The 19,893-nt window shown below is 43.7% G+C and overlaps 1 protein-coding gene across 4 annotated transcripts in view; it reads right to left on the bottom strand.

Moving 5' to 3' along the window:
* The window catches only part of LOC140410600 (pumilio homolog 2-like), a 178,300-nt gene that overhangs the window by 94,130 nt on the left and 64,277 nt on the right, over positions 1 to 19,893 (bottom strand). For all 4 annotated transcript variants that reach the window (XM_072498884.1, XM_072498885.1, XM_072498887.1 and 1 more), the window contains exons 3-4: positions 16,275 to 16,380; positions 5,573 to 5,760 (exon numbers count right to left, since the gene is read on the bottom strand). In XM_072498884.1, the coding sequence (XP_072354985.1) occupies positions 5,573 to 5,760; positions 16,275 to 16,380 (294 nt within the window). The remainder of the gene's footprint in view (positions 1 to 5,572; positions 5,761 to 16,274; positions 16,381 to 19,893) is intronic.

Raw genomic sequence — 19,893 nt, 5'->3', positions numbered from 1 at the left:
AGATGAACTAATCGCACAATAAATTTAAGCGGGTATGATATAAGCGGGATTACGGAGACATGGTTGCAGGGTGACCAGGGGTGGGAACTGAGTGTCATGGGTTTATTCAACATTTAGGAAGGATAGACAAAAAGGAAAAGGTAGTGGAGTGGCAGTGCTGGTTAAAGCAGAAATTAATGCAATAGTGAGGAAGGATATTAGCTGATAATGTGGAATCTGTAAGGATAGAGCTGAGAAAGACATTGGGGCAAAAAACATTAGTGGGCATCGTATAGAGACCCGCAAATTGCAGTGGTGATGTTGGTAATGCCATTAAACAGGAAATTAGAGACACATGCAATGAAGGAACATCTGTAATTATGGGTGATTTTAACCTGCATATATGTTTGGGAAAATCAAATTAACCACAATACCATAGAGGAAGAATGCCAGGAGTGTATACAGTTTGGTTTTCTGGACCAATACATTGAGGAACCAACTAGAGAGCGGGCTATCCTAGACTGGGTGCTGTGTAACGAGAACCATTGGCAATCTATTTGCATGAGACCCTTGGGGATGAGTGACCATAATATGATAGAATTTTTCATCAAGGTGGAGTGAAGTTGTTGATTCTGAGACTAAGATCCTGAATCTTAATAAAGGAAATTAAGTTGGCTATGACCGATTGGGAAACATTACTTGAAGAGATAACAGTGGATAGACAATGGCAAACATTCAAGGAGCCGATAGGCGAACTGCAACAATTGTTATTTCCTGTCTGGCACAAAAGTAAAATGGGAAAGGTGGCCAATCCATGGCTTACAAGGGAAATTAGAGATAGTATTCGATCCAAGGAAGAAGCATACAAATTAGCCAAGAAATACAACATGGCTGCGGATTGGGAGAAGTTTAGAAATCAGCAAAGAAGAACCAAGGGATTGATTAAGAAGGAGAAAATAGAGTACAAGAGGAAGCTTACAGGGAACATAAAAACTGACTGTAGAAGTTTCTATAGGTATGTGAAGACAAATGTAGATCCCTTACAGTCAGGAACAGGGGAATGTATATTAGGGACAAAGAAATGGCTGAGTGGCAACTAAACACATACTTTTGTTCTGTCTTCACAAATGCGGACACAAATCAGATACCAGAAATGTTGGGGAACACAGGGTTTAGTGTGAGGGAGGAACTGAAGGAGATCAATATTAGTAGAGAACTGGTGTTGGGGAAATTTATGGAATTGAAGGCTGATAAATCCCCAGGGCCTGATAATCTACATCACAGAGTACTTAAGTAGCTCTAGAAATATTTGATGCATTGGTGGTCATCTTCCAGGATTCTATTGACTCTGGAACAGTTTGGAGGGTAGCTAATGTAACTCCACTATTTAAAAACTGATGTATCGAGAAAACAGGGAATTATAGACCAGTAAGCCTGATGTCAGTAGTGGGGAAAATTCTCGAATCCATTATCAAAGATTTTATAGCAGAGGCCTTAGAAAATAATGGCAGGATCGGACAGAGTCAGCATGGATTTATGATGGGGAAATCATGTTTGACAAATCTACTGGGATTCTTCGAGGATATAACAAGTAGAGTTGACGAGGAGGAGCCAATGGATGTGGTATATTTGATGTTTCAGAAGGCTTGTCACAAAGTGCCGCTAAGAGATTAGTGTGTCAAATTAAAGCGCCTGGCATTAGGAATAACGTATTGAAATAGTAAGAAAACTGGTTGGCAGACAGTGACTAGTGAGGTACCGCAGGGATCAGTTCTGGGACCCTAGCTATTCACAACAGTGATCTAGATGAGGGAATAAAATGTAATATCTCTAAATTTGCAGATGATACCAAGTTTGGTGGGAGGATGAGCTGTCAGGAAGATGCAGAGATCCTTCAGTGTGATTTAGACAAGTTGAGTGAGTGGGTAAATGAATGACAGATCAGTATAATTTGGATAAATGCGAGGTTATCCACTTTGGTAGCAAAAACGAGAAGGCAGACTATTATCTGAATGGTCATATATTAGAAGAGAGGAATGTGCAATGGGAACTGGGTATCCTCAACACCAGTCACTGAAGGTAAGCATGCAGGTACAGCAGGGAGTAAAGAAGGCAAATGGTATGTTGTCCTTCATAGCGAGAGGATTACAGTACAGGAGCAGGGATGGCTTGCTGCAATTATGCAGGGTCTTGGGGAGGCCACACCGAGAAATGAGTGCAGTTTTTGTCTCCCTATCGGAGGAAGAATGTTCTTAAGGCAGAGTATAGAACAGACTGTATTGATCAAAAGGAGTTAACAAAGAAAAGTACAGCACAGGAACAGGCCCTTCGGCCCTCCAAGCCTGTGCCGACCATGCTGCCCGTCTAAACTAAAATCTTCTACACTTCCTGGGTCCGTATCCCTCTATTCCCATCCTATTCATTTATTTGTCAAGATGCCACTTAAATGTCACTATCGTCCCTGCTTCCACCACCATTTCCGGCAGTGAGTTCCAGGCACCCACTACCCTCGGTGTAAAAAAACGTGCCTCGTACATCTCTAAACCTTGCCCCTCACACCTTAAACCTATGCCCCCTAGTAATTGACCCCTTTACCCTGGGAAAAAGCCTCCGACTATCCACTCCGTCTATGCCCCTCATAATTTTGTAGACCTCCATCAGGTCGACCCTCAACCTCTGTCGTTCCAGTGAGAACAACTCGGGTCTATTCAACCGCTCCTCATAGCTAATGCCCTCCATACCAGGCAACATCCTGGGAAATCTCTTCTGCCCCCTCTCTAAAGCCTCAACATCCTTCTGGTAGTGTGGCGACCAGAATTGAACACTCTACTCCAAGTGTGACCTAACTAAGGTTCTATACAGCTGCAACACGACTTGCCAATTCTTATATTCAATGCCCCGGCCAATGAAGGCAAGCATGCCGTATGCCTTCTTGACTACCTTCTCCACCTGTGTTGCCCCTTTCAGTGACCTATGGACCTGTACACCTAGATCTCTCTGACTGTCAATACTCTTGAGGGTTCTGCCATTCACTGTATATTCCCTACCTGCATTAGACCTTCCAAAATGCATTACCTCACATTTGTCCGGATTAAACTCCATCTGCCATCTCTCCGCCCAAGTCTCCAAACGACCTAAATCCTGTTGTATCCTCTGACAGTCCTCATCGCTATCCGCAATTCCACCAACCTTTGTGTCGTCTGCAAACTTACTAATCAGACCAGTTACATTTTCCTACAAATCATTTATATATACTACGAACAGCAAAGGTCCCAGCACTGATCCCCGCGGAACACCACTAGTCACAGCCCTCCAATTAGAAAAGCACCCTTCCATTGCTACTCTCTGCCTTCTATGACCTAGCCAGTTCTGTATCCATCTTGCCAGCTCACCCCATATCCCGTGTGACTTCACCTTTTGTACCAGTCTACCAGTTGAGGCTAAGAGTGGGGTTGAGGGAACAAGAGCATGTGGTGGAGGGGGAAAGAAGGACATGGTGTGAGATGGTGTGTGATGAGCAAGCTATACTGCCACCGTGACAATTGGATGGAACAAGTGCTGTGAAGCCAGGCCAGAAGTGATGACAGAGTCAATATCGAGTGGAACAGGAAGGAGCTTGGAGTGGTTAACCCCAGTAATCCTCTAAGTGAAGCTGCTAACTAGACAGGATGATAGGTAATTTTAAGGTAACTGCTTGTAAGAAAAGTGATGGGTGCCTTGAATGGGGCATTTTCAAAATGTCAAGAGTGGCATACAGAGAACCACAAAGGTGATTTAGGCATGAGACAGGTTCAGGAGAACTTGAAGACTGGTTGGGATAGGAACTGGGAGCACAAAAGGATATGCGAACAGAGAAATAAAAGTTGGCAAGTCTAGGCTGATAAGGAGAAAAAAAGGATATAAAATAATGGGCTTTGGTACAGAGTGGCATCCAAAACATACTCACGATTGAACAGAACAAATGCAAAGCTGTCAAGAATCAAAGCATTTCAAAACCTTGTACTGTGTCTCTGCAATCAAGTGCAAACAATAATTGAGGGCAAAAAAGGGGAGGCACAAATATGCCATACCCAATTCCAAAATCTCCCATCATACATCAACAGTTCACATCCAAACTCAATGTGCCATTTATATCATGTGCCATTTCCCATGCATGAAGAACCAGTTAATTTGCAAGCAGTGAACTATATTATTACTGAGACTTGAGTGTTCTTCCTACAAATTTTGGCAATGGCTTTTCTTACATCTGATCAAAAACAAAAACTAGAGTAATTACAATAGGTACCTTTCCGAAAACAAAAGTCAAAGTCAAGGTTTAATCAAAATCAAGTTGCAGCAGAAATGGATTGATAAATATTAGGTCAGGAAGAGTAAAATATAAAAATTGAAATATAATGATGAATCTATATAAAACCTCAGTAAGAGGAGTGCTGCGTGCAGTTTTGAGCTCTACATTATAGGAGGCGCGAGCATACAGTTCTGGTTTACTGGCGCGCTACCTGATGAGAGAATACAAATAAAAAATTGATGCGAGGGAATACAAGTAAAAAAACTGGTGCTCTTTCCTTTGAAGAGATTAATGGGTGATTTGATGGAGGTACTTGAAATTATATAGGGATGGGATGGGCAAATAGCAGACAAAACGTTGAGAGACTGTGGAGCGCATGGTCATGAAGCGAAGCTGAAACCATGTCAATATTTAAGAACCAATTAGACCAGTTACTGAAGCTTAGTGGAATAAAAATATATGGAAACAGAGCAGACACAAGGCAACTATTTATATGAAGGACATACAGCTGCACAGACTGCTTGAATTAAACCTCCTATGTTATTTCCACATATCAAGAGATGAAGTTGGTGCTAACTGGTGTAATATATATCCAGTGTTATTGCTCAATCTGAGTTGCATTCTATTATTCTAGTCAGGGTGGGTTCGATAAGTTTGTAGCTACACCATCAATATTTCCAGTAGCATCAGGACATACTGTATAAACAAATGAAAAGGAAAATATAATAATTTTGGAATCATATTGAGATTTGCTTCAATACAAGGTTTAATGCAACAATGATTTGCTGTCAGTGGTGAGATTTAGGTAACAAAACTGACTTTAGACCTGACCAAAGAGCAGCACGTGGATGAAAAGACAGAACAGATCGCTGAGAAACTTTAGCGGTTGAGTATGCAGACTGAGGGAGCAAATGTTTTGGACAGGTAGAAATGGAACCATTAAATGCAACTGAGCTGAAGGACAGAGAAGAAAGAAGATGTAGGAACATTGCAGAGGGGCTAGAAGAGGAAGAGGGTGGATAAAGAACCACTTTAATGTACAAGCTCTTGTATTTCTTGCTTATTCACAATGCTTTGATGCTTTAGATACTTGCATATAAAATTTAGCATATTAACAATTCACAGAAGTTTACTTCCCCAAATGTCATAGACAATGTAAACTGTGGCTCAAAAGTGGAGGAAAACTACTATTCAAAACTAGAGGTCAGATTTAATAAACTGAAGTTTGACAATTAGATAATTAAAATCAGTCTTACAATATTTACAATTCACACAAACCAAATTAATTGCAAGCTAGTTACTTACAAATGGTCCTTTTCTAAAACGAGTATCCAGTTTATCCCCAGGTGACGATCTTAAGACATACTCCACCATGCTTACACCGAGGCCACCACTTTCCGAACGAGGAGACAAAACAGAGCTGACTTCATTGTTTCCATGGAAACCTTGACCAGGTCTTCGCTGAACCATGATGGGCTGTGACATAGTGTGATCTGGGTAACAGAATAAATGTTATTAGGTAAAATTTTGAACTAGCGAGAAGAATAATGAAAATTAATTAATTCATTGATTTATTTCTATAAGAAACTAGTATTCCTAAGATTGATGTAGGTCTTCATCCAGAGAGGCATGGATAATGTGGGTGCCAGCAACTTGTTAACTTGAACTGAGACAAGATGGAGTATTTTTCATTTGTTATGAGTGGCAAAAATGAGGAACAAAAAAGATCTGTATATATATATATATATATCCTGGGTGGAAATTAGACTAAAGGTGACGGTGAAAGAATGAGTGGACAGAAATGATCTCACAGTACTTTGCGTTCTGTACAGTGTGATGTTAGAAATGGGTATCCATGGAGGCCAGGTACACTAAAGCCAGTAAATATACAAATGCTCAAATGAAATAAAATCAGAAGGAGCAGAAGTCATGAGGCTTTGGAAGAGAAAGATATGCTATTTATTATTCCAGAAATGTGTTATTGCTATGCAAGCGAAAGGCGAGATGAGAGAAAGACTTAATGTTCTGCAATTCTGGCTCGATTACTGTTGCAGATAGAGTAGTTAGGACCACCTTCAAGAAATTTAGAGGAAACTGAATTAATTTAGGGTAAATAGTACACGTTTATGAAAGATGAAATCCTGATACAAAGTCTTTTCTCCATCCATACTTATTTTCTGGAGAAATAAAGAATTATTAAAAATAAATTCCTCGAAGTTTCTACTTTATTTGAATTTGTTAAGTATTTCACAATTGGAATATCAAAATATTTACTCCAACTTTCTGCTACACCATGCCTTTAAACATCAAAATATCTCATGGCACTTTATAGAACGCAAAGTAGGAAATACAATAGTAAAGTTCGGAAGGCAGTCAAAAGCAAAACTACAAGTTTTATGAAGCTATGAAGGAGACGAGAGTGGGTTAGAAAAGTGAAGTACTTTAGGAAGATAGTTTAAAAAATGTAGAACAGTATTTCCTCGAAGCTGTGTGCCTGCGCTGTCACACAGACTTCTATCAAGTGCCATGCACATAATTATTTCAGCACATACATCATCATGGTTAAATGAGGTTTATTGCAACTCTTACCTACGACCAAGAGTTGGTAGACTCCCCCACGACATAAATTCTTTAAAAAAAATATTTTTATTCAAGCCAGAGTATACAAACTCTCTCAAGAACATAACACAATTCCCAGTTTGACATTTTTCTCCTTTACACTACCCCTCCACCCCACCCCTACCCACTGTCAACAAAGAAATCCTCAAACAGGGACGAGAACAACCTCCATCTCACCAAGAACCCCTAACCCCTGACCCCTGACCCCCCCCCCCCCCCCCCCCCAGGGCAAACTTAATCTTCTCCAATTTAAGGAATTCTGCTACATTCCCCAGCCATGCCAACACCATGGGTGGCTCCACCGACCTCCACTCTAGTAGAATTTGCCGCCGGACAATCAGAGTGGCGAAGGCCACCACATAATCCTCCTTCGCCTCCAACAGCCCCGACACCCCAAAGATCGGCATCAAAGGGCCCGCCAACATCCCCACCCCCACATTTTACGATAATGTTTCAAATATCGGGCCCCAAACCCCACCAAACTTGGACATGACCAAAACATGTGGACATGATTTGCTAGCCCCCCCCCTCCATATCTCCCACACTTATCCTCTATCTTTGGAAAGAACCCGCTCAGCCGAGCCTGTGTCATATTAGCCCTATGCACCACTTTGAACTGTACCAAGCTCACCCTAGTACAGAACAACATTGCATTTACCCGGTACATAAACTTACTCCAAACCTTCCAACCCAACTCCATGCCCAGCTCCTTCTCCCGCTTCCGCTTAATCTCCTCAATTCGTGCTTTCCCTGTGCCCACCAGCCATCCCTAAATACCCCCAATCTTTCCATCCCCCAACTAGTCTGGCGATAACAACCTGTCCAACAGTAAGCACACCAGTAACTGAGGAAACGAAGGACACTTCCTTCAGCACAAAATTCCACAATGGTAATCGCTCAACCTTGCAAACCTTTCCTTCCACGAACAAGTCCCTCACCCGGTCCACCCCTTTCCTACATCAACGCCTATATGTGACATCCATCCCTGCCGGGGTGAACCAGCATTCCCCACAAATAGAGGGCAGCACCGACATCCCCCCACACCAATGCCACCAAGCTGGTTGCAGACATTTAAGGGCGATGCCACTCCACCGGACTCAGTGTATAGCTCCCCGGGGACATCAAAAGAGGGGGCCTTTCAGAGCCCTAAATCTTAACTCCACACATGACATCTTCTCCACCTGCACCCACTCCACCCCCTCCTCCCACCACCATCGTCAGACCTTCTCCACGTTTGCCGCCCAGTAAGAATACAACAAATCCGGGAGCCACCCCACTTTGTCAAAACACGCCCCGAAACCGCAGCCTCTTGCCAGCCCACAAGAATTCCGAGGTTAACCTATCCACTTTACAAAAAAATCCCTTTGGCAGGAATATCGGGAGGGACTGAAACACAAACAAAAATCTCGGCAGGACGTTCATCTTGGCCATCTGCATCCTCCCTGCTAACAATAGTGAGAGTGCATGCCACCTCTTCAGATGCCTTTCACATCTGCACCAAGTCGGCCAGATTCCATTTATGTAAGTACCTGAAACCTACTCCTGTCCAACCTAAATGTTAGGGCACTCAAATCTACCCTTCTCCCCAGGGCGTTCACTCGAAACGCTTCACTTTTGGTCATTTTCAATTTGTAGCCCAAAAAAGTGCCAAACATCTCAATATGCCCATTATCCTATCCATACATTCTAGCGGATTGGAAATGCACAGCAACAAGTCATCCATGTACAGCGAGGCTCTACGATCCCAGCCTCCCTTTACCATGCCCGATGACACCCCTGATGCCCAGAGCGCAATAGCCAAGGATTCACTAGCCAGCGCAAACAGAAGTGGTGATAACGGTCACCCCTTCCTCTTACCAGTGTAACCGAAAATCTCCTGAATGAATAAAATTTGTCCTAATGCTAGCCAGAGGAGAGGGGGAAGGCATATAACTGCAGCCATGAGATAAACGCAGGCCCAAACTCGAATAAATACCTCCACTCTACCCTATCAAACGCCGTCTCTGCATCCGTGGACACAATAATCTCCAGCACCCTACCTTTCAACAGTGTCATGACCACATTCAATAATCGTCTAACAGTGTTTTTCAAACTTTTTTTCCGGGATCCCATTTTTACCAACCGGCTGACCTTCGCGAAACACGCCGGCCGACCTCTGCCACCCACGCCGGCCGACCTCCGCCACCCACGCCGGCCGGCCTTCACCACCCACGCCGGCCGACCTTCGCCACCCACGCCGGCCGACCTTCGCCACCCACGCCGGCCGACCTTCGCCACCCACGCCGGCCGACCTTCGCCACCCACGCCGGCCGACCTTCGCGGCCCACCCCGGCCAACATTCGCGGCCCTCGCAGGCCAACCTTCGCGACCCACCATTTTCTTTTACCTCGTTTGCTGCTGATAAAATGGAGGAATCGCAATTGCGCCCAAAGTACATGATGTCAATTTCGAGGGGTGTGACCTGCTCTCTGCCTCCCTTCAGGCAGGAAGATTACATAGATTTTTTAAAAAAAAATCTTCTGCGCCTCCGATTGCGCAAATTCACGGGCAACAATTGCAGCATTCGGCTTTCTTTCCCCACAAGTTCAGGGGGGGGGGGTTTATTTGATAAAATTTTACAGGAAAAAAAATGCAGAAACTGAAAATGTTTTCATCCTCTAGAAATTGGAGGTTCACCACATTTCACCTAAACATTACAATTAAAAATGTAAAAAAATAAAAGACACTTAAAAATCAATTAATAGATAAAGCTTCCAAATACGACCTGCAGGCACTTTGTTTTGGGAAAGTTTAAAAATCAAGATTAAAAAAGTTGACATCTCTTGGTTGAAGTTACAGCTGCAGAGAAACCATCGTTGAATAACTCGCCATTCTTGGAGTAAGAGACTTCCACTTCATCAGCATCAAAGTTCAGAAAGCAACCAATCACATTACTCTCTGAACTTTTTGCTGCCGGTTTTTAACAATGCCGGCAGCGAACGGCCTTCAAAAAAGCTGCGACCAGATTTTTAAAAATGCGGCCGCACTGCACATGCGTGCCCGCTCATCGGTGCGCATGTGCAAAGCTCTACGCATGCGCACCGATGAGCGGGCACGCATGCGCAGTGCGGCCGCATTTTTTAAAAATATGTTTGTGGCCATTTTGAAGGCCGCATGAGGTCGCCATTATTAAAAGCCCGCTGCTGCGGCTATTGCGCGTGGATTTGCACGATCGGGAGCGCCGCGACGAACGGCTCCGTGACCCTCCCGACACCCGCCCTCATTATTAATTTATGCGAGTCTAGGTCCAGGATGCCTGCCACTATCCGCTTAACGAAATCCACATCATCCCATTAGGCACATAAATGTTTACGAGCACAACCGATCACCCGATTCCCGCACAAACCTGGCAGCCTCAAATGTGACCCTCTTACTAAATCATAGAATCCCTACAGTGCAGGAGGAGGCCATCCGGTCCATCATGTTTGCACCAATGCTTTGAAAGAGCACCCAATCGCTCGTCCTTTCCTGTAACACCACCCAACCTTTGGACACTTAGGGGCAATTTATCATGGCCATTCCACCTAACCTGCACATCTTTGGACTGTGGGAGGAAACTGAGGACCTGGAGGAATCCCATGCAGATTATGGGGTGAATGTGCAAACTTCACAGTCACCAGAGGTCAGAATCAAACCCGGGTTTGAGACAGCAATGCTAATCACTGTGCCACTGTCCCGTCCGTTAAATAAGACCGCAACCCCTTTCGATTTGGAATCGAATCCCGAATGAAATGTCTATTCCATCCACCCCTTTCTCAACTTCGCCTGGTCTTTCGCCTGCAGGTTTGCCTCCTGAAGAAACCTTGGCCTTCAAATTGGGTAGTTTACATTTTTTTTTAAAAATAGGGAGAGGGTGCAGATAACTAGGGATCTCAGTATCCTGTTGCATGAATCACAAAAACCTGGCACGCAGGTACAGCAAGTACTCGGGAAGGTTCTTATAAAATTCATTTTACGATATGGGCGTCACTGGTTTGGCCAGCATTTATTGCCCATCCCTAGTTGCCCATCAGAAGATGTCTTCTTGAACCGTAGTAGTCCCTGAGGTATAGGGACACCCACTGTGCTGTTCGGGAGTTCTGTGATTTTGACTCAGCGACAGTGAAGGAATGCCAATATTTTTCCAATTTGGGGTGGTGAGTGACATGGAGGGGAACCTCTGGGTGGTGGGGTTGCCAGGTATCTGCTGTCCCTGTCCTTCTGGATGGTAATTATCCTGGGTTTGGAAGGTGCTGCCTAAGGAACCTTGGCGAGTTCCTGAAGTGTATCTTGTAGATGGTACACACAGTTGCCACTGTTCATCGGTAGTGGTGGGATTGAATGTTTGTGGAAGGGAGAGCAATCAAGCAGGCTTCTTTGAGCTGGATGACGTTGAGCTTCTTGAATATTGTTGAAGCTGCAGCTGCATTCATCCAGGCCAGTGGAGAATATTCCATTACACTCCTGACTTATGCCTTGTAGATGGTGGACAGGCTTTGGGAGGTCAGAAGGTGAATTACCCGCCGTAGCCTTTGACCTGCTCTGGTAAGTCTGGGATGTAGTTTGTTTATTGCAAGAGGAATAGAACATAGAAGTAGGGAAGTTTTACCACAGTTTTACAAGGCGTTGGTGAAACCAAATCTGGAATACTCTGTAGAGTTTTGGTTTCCTTACTTAATAAGGATGTAAATGCATTAGAAGTAGTTCAGAGAAAGTTCACTCAACTGATTCCTGGAATAAAGGATTATTTTATGAGGAATGGCAGCACAGTTTGGGCCTGTATCTACTTCACTTTAGAAGAGGTGATCATATTGGAACATGTAAAATCCTGAGGGCCTTGACAGGGTGGATGTTGAAAGGATGTTTCCCCCTATGACAGAGATGAGAAATAGGGGACTCTATTTAAAATTAAGGGACTTCCATTTAATATGTCAATGAGAATTTTAAAAAAGTTTTTTTTAAAGGGTCATTAGAATGTGGAATTCTCTTCCCAATAGAGCAGTGAAGGCAGGATCATTGGATATTTTTGAGGCTAAGTTAGACAGATTTGTGATTACCAAGAGAGAAATAGGTTTAGAGGGGTTAGACAGGAAAGTAGAATGGAGGTCATAATCAGAAAACAGAGAAATCCAGAATGGTCTATACCTACTCCATAAGCTCATATGTACTTTGAATACCTGGCAATTAAGAATGAAGTGAAATTTTAAGAGTAAAGCTGTCTAAGCGAGCATAGCATACTTCTGCTTTGAAAGTTATGGAAGACATACTTTCTTCGAAGTTTCAGGCTCGATCAAAGCTTCAGGCTAGATAATGTGCATAAAGAACTGGTGGCTATTTCTCATGTTGCAATAATTTTAGGTAACTTTAAAATTTTAAAACTGGATTACAAAACTGAGTTGAAATATCAAAGGAGAATGACTTTGGTTTGCAAAGATAGATGTCACAAAAATAATGCTTCCTTAAATTTCTCTCTGCAATGCTCAACCTGCTTATTCTCTACATGATGCAGACTGTATTGCTGCCACACGTCCACACAGTTCACAGGTAACTGTATTCAGAAGTAATCTGACAAGTGTGCTCAAGATACCCGACAGGATTGAGAATATAAATTTAAACAATATTCCCAGTGCAAGGTAGTACAGGTACAGGGCTAGAAAAGGATCACCCAGAACAGAAAAGGAAGTACTTCTTTACACAGACAGAACGGCAAGAGGAGCGGTTCAGCAGTTATGAATCAGGTAGATTTAGGGCAGCATGATAGCATAGTGGTTATCACAGTTGCTTCACAGCTCCAGGGTCCCAGGTTCGATTCCCAGCTTGGGTCACTGTCTGTGCGGAGTCTGCATGTTCTCCCGGTGTGTGCGTGGGTTTCCTCTGGGTGCTCCAGTTTCCTCCCACAGTCCAAAGATGTGCAGGTTAGGTGGGTTGGCCATTCTAAATTGCCCTTAGTATCCAAAAAGGTAGGTGGGGTTACTGGGTTACGGAAATAGGGTGGAGGAGTGTGGCCGGGCAGACTCAATGGGCCGAATGGCCTCCTTCTGCACTGTAAATTCTATGTTGTAAAAGGCAGATGTTGAGATTGTTATTCTTGAAAAAGATTGAATGTGTAGATTTTACATCACAGGAAGTCACTTATTTTGCAAAGGGTAGAAGGGGTGGGGGGAAAGAGGAGAAGAATTCATTTTTACGGGATGTGGGCTTTGCTGGCTAGGCCAGCAATTATTGCGCAGCCCTAATTGTCCTTGAGAAGGTGGTGGCGAGCTCCCTTCTTGAATCACTGCAGTTCATGTGATGTAGGTACTTCCACGGTGCTGCAGGACGTGCGTTCCATGATATTCACCCAGTGACAGATGGAACTGCAACATATTTCCAAGCCAGGATGGTGAATGACTTGAAGGGGAAGTTGCAGGTGGTGATGTTCCCATGTATCTGCTGCCCTCATCCTTCCAGGTGGCAATCGTCATGGGTTTGGAAGGTGCCTACCAAGGAGCCTAGGTGAGTTCCTGCATAGCACCTCGAGGATGGCACACACTGCTGCTACTGTGCATCAGAGGTGGAGGGAGTGAATGTTTGTGGAAGGGGTGCCAATTAAGCGGGCTGCTTTGTCCTGAATGGTGTCACACTTCTTGAATGTTGTTGGAGCTTCACTCATCCAGGAAAACGAGGAGTATTCCATCACGTTTCTAATTTGCGCCTTGTGGGTGATGGACAGTCAGGAAGTGAGTTACTCGCCACAGGATTCCTAGCCTCTGATCTGTTCTTGTAGCCACAGTATTTATATGATTGGCCCAGTTCAGTTTCTCATTAATGGCAACCTCCAAGATGTTGATAGTGGGGGATTCAGTGATGGTATGTCATTCGATGTCATGGGGCAATGGTTTGATTCTCTCTTATTGGAGGTGGTCATTGCTTGGTACTTACATGAAACGAATGTCACTTGCGACTTGTCAGCCCAAGCTTGGATATTGTCCAGGTCTTGCTGTATTAGCACGAGGAATGCTTCAGAGTCTGAGGGGTTTCAAATGGTGAACATTCTCCACTGTGCAATTTTCAGCAAACAGCCCCACATCTGACCTTATGTTGAAAGGAAGGTCATTCATGAAGCAGCTGAAGATGGTTGGGCCCAGGAAACTACACTGAGCAACTCCCGCATTGATGTCCCAGGAATGAGATGACTGACCTCCAATAACCACAATGATCTTCCTTTGTGCTAGGTATGACTCCAACCAGTGGACAGGTTTCCCTGATTTCCATTGACTCCAGTTTAGCTAGGGCTCCTTGATGCCATACTTGATCAAATGGTGTATATATTTCTTATGCTCCCCCTCCATCCTCATCCCTGAAAAGTACAATGTATTTCCATTATCTCAGGATAGCAACTCATAAAATATTTATACTTCTGCTTGGAAGTTATTTTGTGTGCTGCACAACACTAGCATTTTTAACAAAGCTGTCCATGTTACCTTAATAGATTCCGACCGTTAAAAGGATGAACCATATCCCATCAGTTTGCACAACGTTCAAACCTGTTCCAAGAGTGGCCGGGTTGTATCCTGACTCGCATTCATCCCAGTTTCAAATATGCTCTTTCAAAAATTTACAGCAATGCAAAACCTGATCGACTTACCCAATGATCAGTTACTTGATCTCGCACCATTCCTAGTTATCATTATTGTTGGAAATGTTTCCACATTGTGCTAATTATACCCCACTGGAATCATATTTGCTCGAGTGCAAATTTGAATTATTTTTGTAATAGCTTATATATAAATTGACAAACCCTTATTTGAAACATACACCAGAACTTTACAAACTGCAAGTCGTGATCCGTGGGTGGGTCATGGGTGGATGCTGGGAAGGTAATGGAGCGATCTGAAGCAGTGGACCCGAACACGGGAGAAGTGCCCAAACAGCGGCTACCAGTTTTACATTGAGAATGGCGGCTGCTGTCACCTTTTAAATGAAACTAAATGAGGCTGTGTGGAGTCTTCCGGCCAGAAAAGGCAGCAGAGAGCAAGTCATGCACCCTGCATGTACACCTGACATCAAGGACCCTCCAGGTGCTTGCTTTTGGCACCAAATCACAGAGCACATGAGGCTGTCAGCATTCTGGTGTAGCATCTCCCAGGAGTATCCAGCTCTGAGTAAAACACGCATTTTGTTGCTATTGTCCTTCACGGTGGCCTGCAGGTGCATGGTTGGATTTTCCTTTCTCATAGATTTCAATATGGCACAATGTAACTGGTCTGAACTTGATTTGCGCATTGCCCTCTCCTCCTTTAAACCTGATTCAAGTGAGATCGTGAGGACCAAGTAGGTTCCCCTTTTATAAAGGTAAGCGAACATGGCGTGTGTCGTGAAGGTCGGCCGGCATGGGTCCCGAATATCAGCTGGTTGACAAAAGTGGGTCCTGAGAAAAAAAGTTTGAAAAACACTGGCGTACACATACTTTTGATATGTATAGACTATATCAGCTCATTTCTAACTCCATGGAGTCATAATGTCATGTCTATGAAGTACAGCCAAAAGATTGACCTAACTTTGTAAAAGAAAAATGCTGCATCTCCTTTAAAGTAGATCAAAGACATTGTAATTTATTAAATAGATTGGGTTAGAATTACCAACCAAAAATCAAACCTTCTCCAGTAGCTTGTGTGCCTTCCAAATTAGCATAAGCAATTCCAGATAAATGCAGCCAGCAAAACATCGAGGCTCACTAACTGCAAGAATTCAAACTTATTCAAAGTGAGATTTTCCACTACAAAAAGCTTTAGTCTTGAATTATAGTTTCCACCTGAGCCATGACCACAATCCTTGCAATATTTCTGATACTGTTACCTCATAAGAGTACTAGTAATAAGTATGTTGTGCACTAATCGGAAACAAGTATTAAAGAGAAGGGTGCAAATGTTTGAGACAAGTTTGCAATTTGTTTAATCTTTCAGTCTATGAAAAGGTGATTCATTTGTTTTATTGTCACTGAATATATGCTTAATTATTTAACTTTGTTAGTTTCTTTTTAAATGGTCACAAGAGGCTATTGTGTTTTGTATTTTAAATATTGAAGTTAATGTTAAATTGTGCCCCTTAGTATCCAGGGATGTGTAGGTTAGGTTAAAGGGTTATTGGCACAGGGCGGGGAAGTGGGCTTGGGTGGAGTGCTTTTTCAGAGGGGTGGTGCAGATTTGATGGGTCGAATGGCCTCCTTCTGCACTGTAGGGATATGATTCTATGATATGAACACGAAGCAAATGGATCCACATAATTGACGTGAGTTTTGAGCATTCTATGCTAGATTTCTGCAGCATAAATGTATCCTACAAAAAAGTAAAATGTTATTGACTCAAAAGACAATAACAGTGACACTTACGAGATGCTCCCCATGCAGTGTCCCTCCACTCATCCCCCATGAATATCCCTTTTCGGCCTTCTTTAGCTGAATCATCTGATTCCCAGAATTTCTTCGCAGGTAAAAGCTAGAAGTAAATAAACAGTAACTTAATGACAACTACATTAAAAAGGCAGACACAGAGAAACAATATTTTTGTGCACAAACAAATTGACAATCATGTTTGTTGAAAAACACCCACACTTCATTTGATGTTTATCTCAGCATTCACAATATACAAACTAGGATGTTTTGTAGATGTTTGTTACGTGAATATATTTGCAAAATACACGTCCAATTGTGAGGAGCAATTTTGATACAAATGTGTCTACATGGTTAACACAAGTGTCACCATAGTCTCACCGGTAGCTAGTCAACAATTTGAATTGCACAATTCTGGTGTAAAGGGGTCCATCAATTAATTTGGGCTTTATTTTTAAGCATTCAGATGTTTCTTGGGCCACAGCAAATGGTTGCAGCCACCTACAGCCAGAAACTGAAATAGAAGATCCATCTCAGCCTTCTCCTGCATTCTTCATCATCACAGTTGCCCATCTTCAGCCAATCCACTTCATTCCATGTGATAAAGGAAATGTCTGAGCACAAAAGCAATGGGCCTTAACAACATACCAAGCCCAGGGACCAAACTGGTTTAATGAACAGTGCAGTCAAATATGCCAAGAAAGCATTAGTCATACCTACAAATGAAGCATTGACGAGACTGTCAGTAAGATCTCCAGCTGGTCAAGACACTGGAACGACGTTAGAACAATGGAGACAGGAGAGAATGGAGTGCTTTATCTGCTTTATGCGTCCCTAGATGCAAGAGCTAAGCTTGAGATAATAAACCTGGTGAAGTTACACCCAGGACCATATTCATGCTAAACAGTGGAGCCAGCATGCAACTGAAAGAACTCAACTATCCCACAGCCAATGGATCAGATCAAAGCTCTGTGACCCTGCCAGATCCTGTCATAAATGGTGGTGGACAATTGTACAACTAACCAGAGGTAGGCTCCACAAAAATGCCCACCCTCAATAATGGAGAAGCCCAGCGTATCAATGCAAAGGCAAAACTGAAGTATTTGCAAATATGTTCAGCCAGAGAGTCCAAGTGGATGGCACATCTCAGTATTGTCCAAAAGGCCCAGAAGCAGTACTGAAGGCTTGTGCTCCAAAACTATCCATGCCACCAGCCAAGCTGTTCTAATACAACTAGAACACTGGCAAGTCGGTGACAATGCAGAAAACTGCCCATTTATGACCTGTCCACAAACAGGTCAAATCTAATCCAGCCAATCACTGCCCCATCTGTCTCCTTTCAATTATTAGCAAAGTGATGGAAGGGCTCGTTGACAGTGCTATCAAGTGACACTTTTTACACAGCAATTATCTTAGTTTAGGTTCAGTCAAGGCCACTCAACTTTTGACCTCATTACAGCCTTGGTACGAACATGGACAAAGGAACTGACTCAAGAGGTATGAGCGACTTCCCTTGACATCCATGCAGCATCTGATGGATTGTGATATCAAGGAGCCTTGGAAAAACTGGAGTAAAATGGGAATCAGGGAGAAAGCTTTCCATTGGTTGGGGTCATTCCTAATATAAAGGAAGATGGTTATGATTGTTGGAGGCCATCATCTCAGTCCCAGGACATTACTGCAGGGGTTTCTCAGGGTAGTGTCCCATATTCAACCATCTTCAGCTGCTTCCGTAATGATCTGCCGTCCATCATTAGGATAGAAGTAGGGATGCAGTGGGATAGTGGTACTGTTGCTAAACTAATCAATCCAGAGACCCAGGGTCGAATCCCACCATGCCAGGTGATGGAATTTCAACTCAATAAAAAATATCTGGAATTAAAAGTTTAATGATGACCATGAAACCATTGTCGATTGTCGTAAAAATCCATCTGGCTCACAAATGTCCTTTAGCGAAGTATATCTGCCAACCTTACCTACATGTGACTTCAGACCCACAGCATGTGGTTGACTCTTAAATGCCCTAGCAAGCCACTCAACTGCTATGAAAACACAAAAAAAGGAATGAAACCGGATGGACCCACCCAGCATCGAACCAGGCACCGAAAATGACAATGGCAAATCCAGCCCTGCCGATGCTGCAAAGTCCTCCTTACTAATATCTGGGGGCTTGTGCCAAAGTTGGGAGAGCTGTCTCACAGACTAGTTAAGTAACAGCCTGAGGGCAGCACGGTGGTGCAGTGGTCGCACTGCAGTCTCACGGTGCTGAGGTCCCAGGTTCAATGCCGGCTCTAGGTCACTGTGGAGTTTGCATTCTCCCAGTGTTTGCATGGGTTTGGCCCCTACAACCCAAAGATGTGCAGGCTAGGTGGATTGGCCACGCTAAATTGCCCCTTAATTGGAAAAAATGAATTGGGCACTCTAAATTTATTTTTAAAAAAGTGACAGCCTGACAGTCATACTCACAGAATTAGCCCATACAATGACCCAGACATCACTTTCACCATTCCTGGGTATGTCCAGTCTAACTGGCAGGATAGACCCAGCGGAGGTGGCGGAACAGTGGTATACAGCCAGGAGGGGGTCCTCAACACCGACTCTGGACCATGAAATCTCAGGACTTCAGGTTAAACATGGGCAACAAAACCAACTGCTGATTACCAAGTACCGCGCACCATGAGCTGATGAATCATACTCCTCCATATTGAACACCACTTCGAGGAAGCACCGAGGGTGTCAAGGGCACAGAATAAGCTCTGGGCCCATCACCAAGAATGGCTCGGTAGTGCCAACACAGATCAAGCTGGCTGGCTTCCAAAGGACATAGCTGCTAGACTGGGACAGCAGCAGATGGTGAGGAAACCAAGAGGAAAAAAACATACTTGACCTCATCCTGACCAATCTGCATGTTGCAGATGCACCTGTCCATGAAAGTATCGGTAGAAGTGACCTCCTTATAGAGACAAAGTCTTGTCTTCACATTGAGGAAACCCTCCGTGTAGTGTTGGCACTACCACCGTGCTAAATGGGATAGACTTCGAACAGATCTAGCAACTCAAGACTGGGCATCCAGGAGGCAATGTGCGCCATCAGCAGCAGCAAAATTGCATTCAACCACAATCTGCAACCTCATGGCCCGGCATATCCTCCATTCCACCAAGCTAGGGGATCAACCCTGGTTCAATGAAGAGCGCAGGACAGCATGCCAGGAGCAATATCAGACATACTGAAAAAGGAGGCGTCAACCTGGTGAAGATACAACACAGGACTACTTGCGTGCCAAAGAGCATAAGCAGCAAGTAATAGACAGAAACAAGCGATTTCACAACAAACACATCAGAACGAAGCTCTGTAGTCCTGCCACATTCAGCCGTGAATGGTAGTGGACAATTAAACTCCTCACTGAAGGAAGCTCCACAAATATCGCCATTCTCGATGGAGGAGCCCAGCACATATGTGCAAAAGACAAAGCTGAGGCATTCACAACAATCTGCAGCCAGAAGTGCCGAGTGGATGATCCATCTTGATCTCCTCCGGATGTCCCCAGCATCACAGATGTCAGTCTTCAGTCAATATGATTCACTCCACACGTTATCAAGAAACGGCTAAAGACACTGGA

This window comes from Scyliorhinus torazame, chromosome 4 (assembly GCF_047496885.1).
Source record: "Scyliorhinus torazame isolate Kashiwa2021f chromosome 4, sScyTor2.1, whole genome shotgun sequence".
In the NCBI taxonomy this organism is placed as follows: Eukaryota; Metazoa; Chordata; class Chondrichthyes; order Carcharhiniformes; family Scyliorhinidae; genus Scyliorhinus; species Scyliorhinus torazame.
The sequence above is the reverse complement of the archived record's forward strand: the minus strand, read 5'-3'. Positions and strand labels throughout refer to the sequence as shown.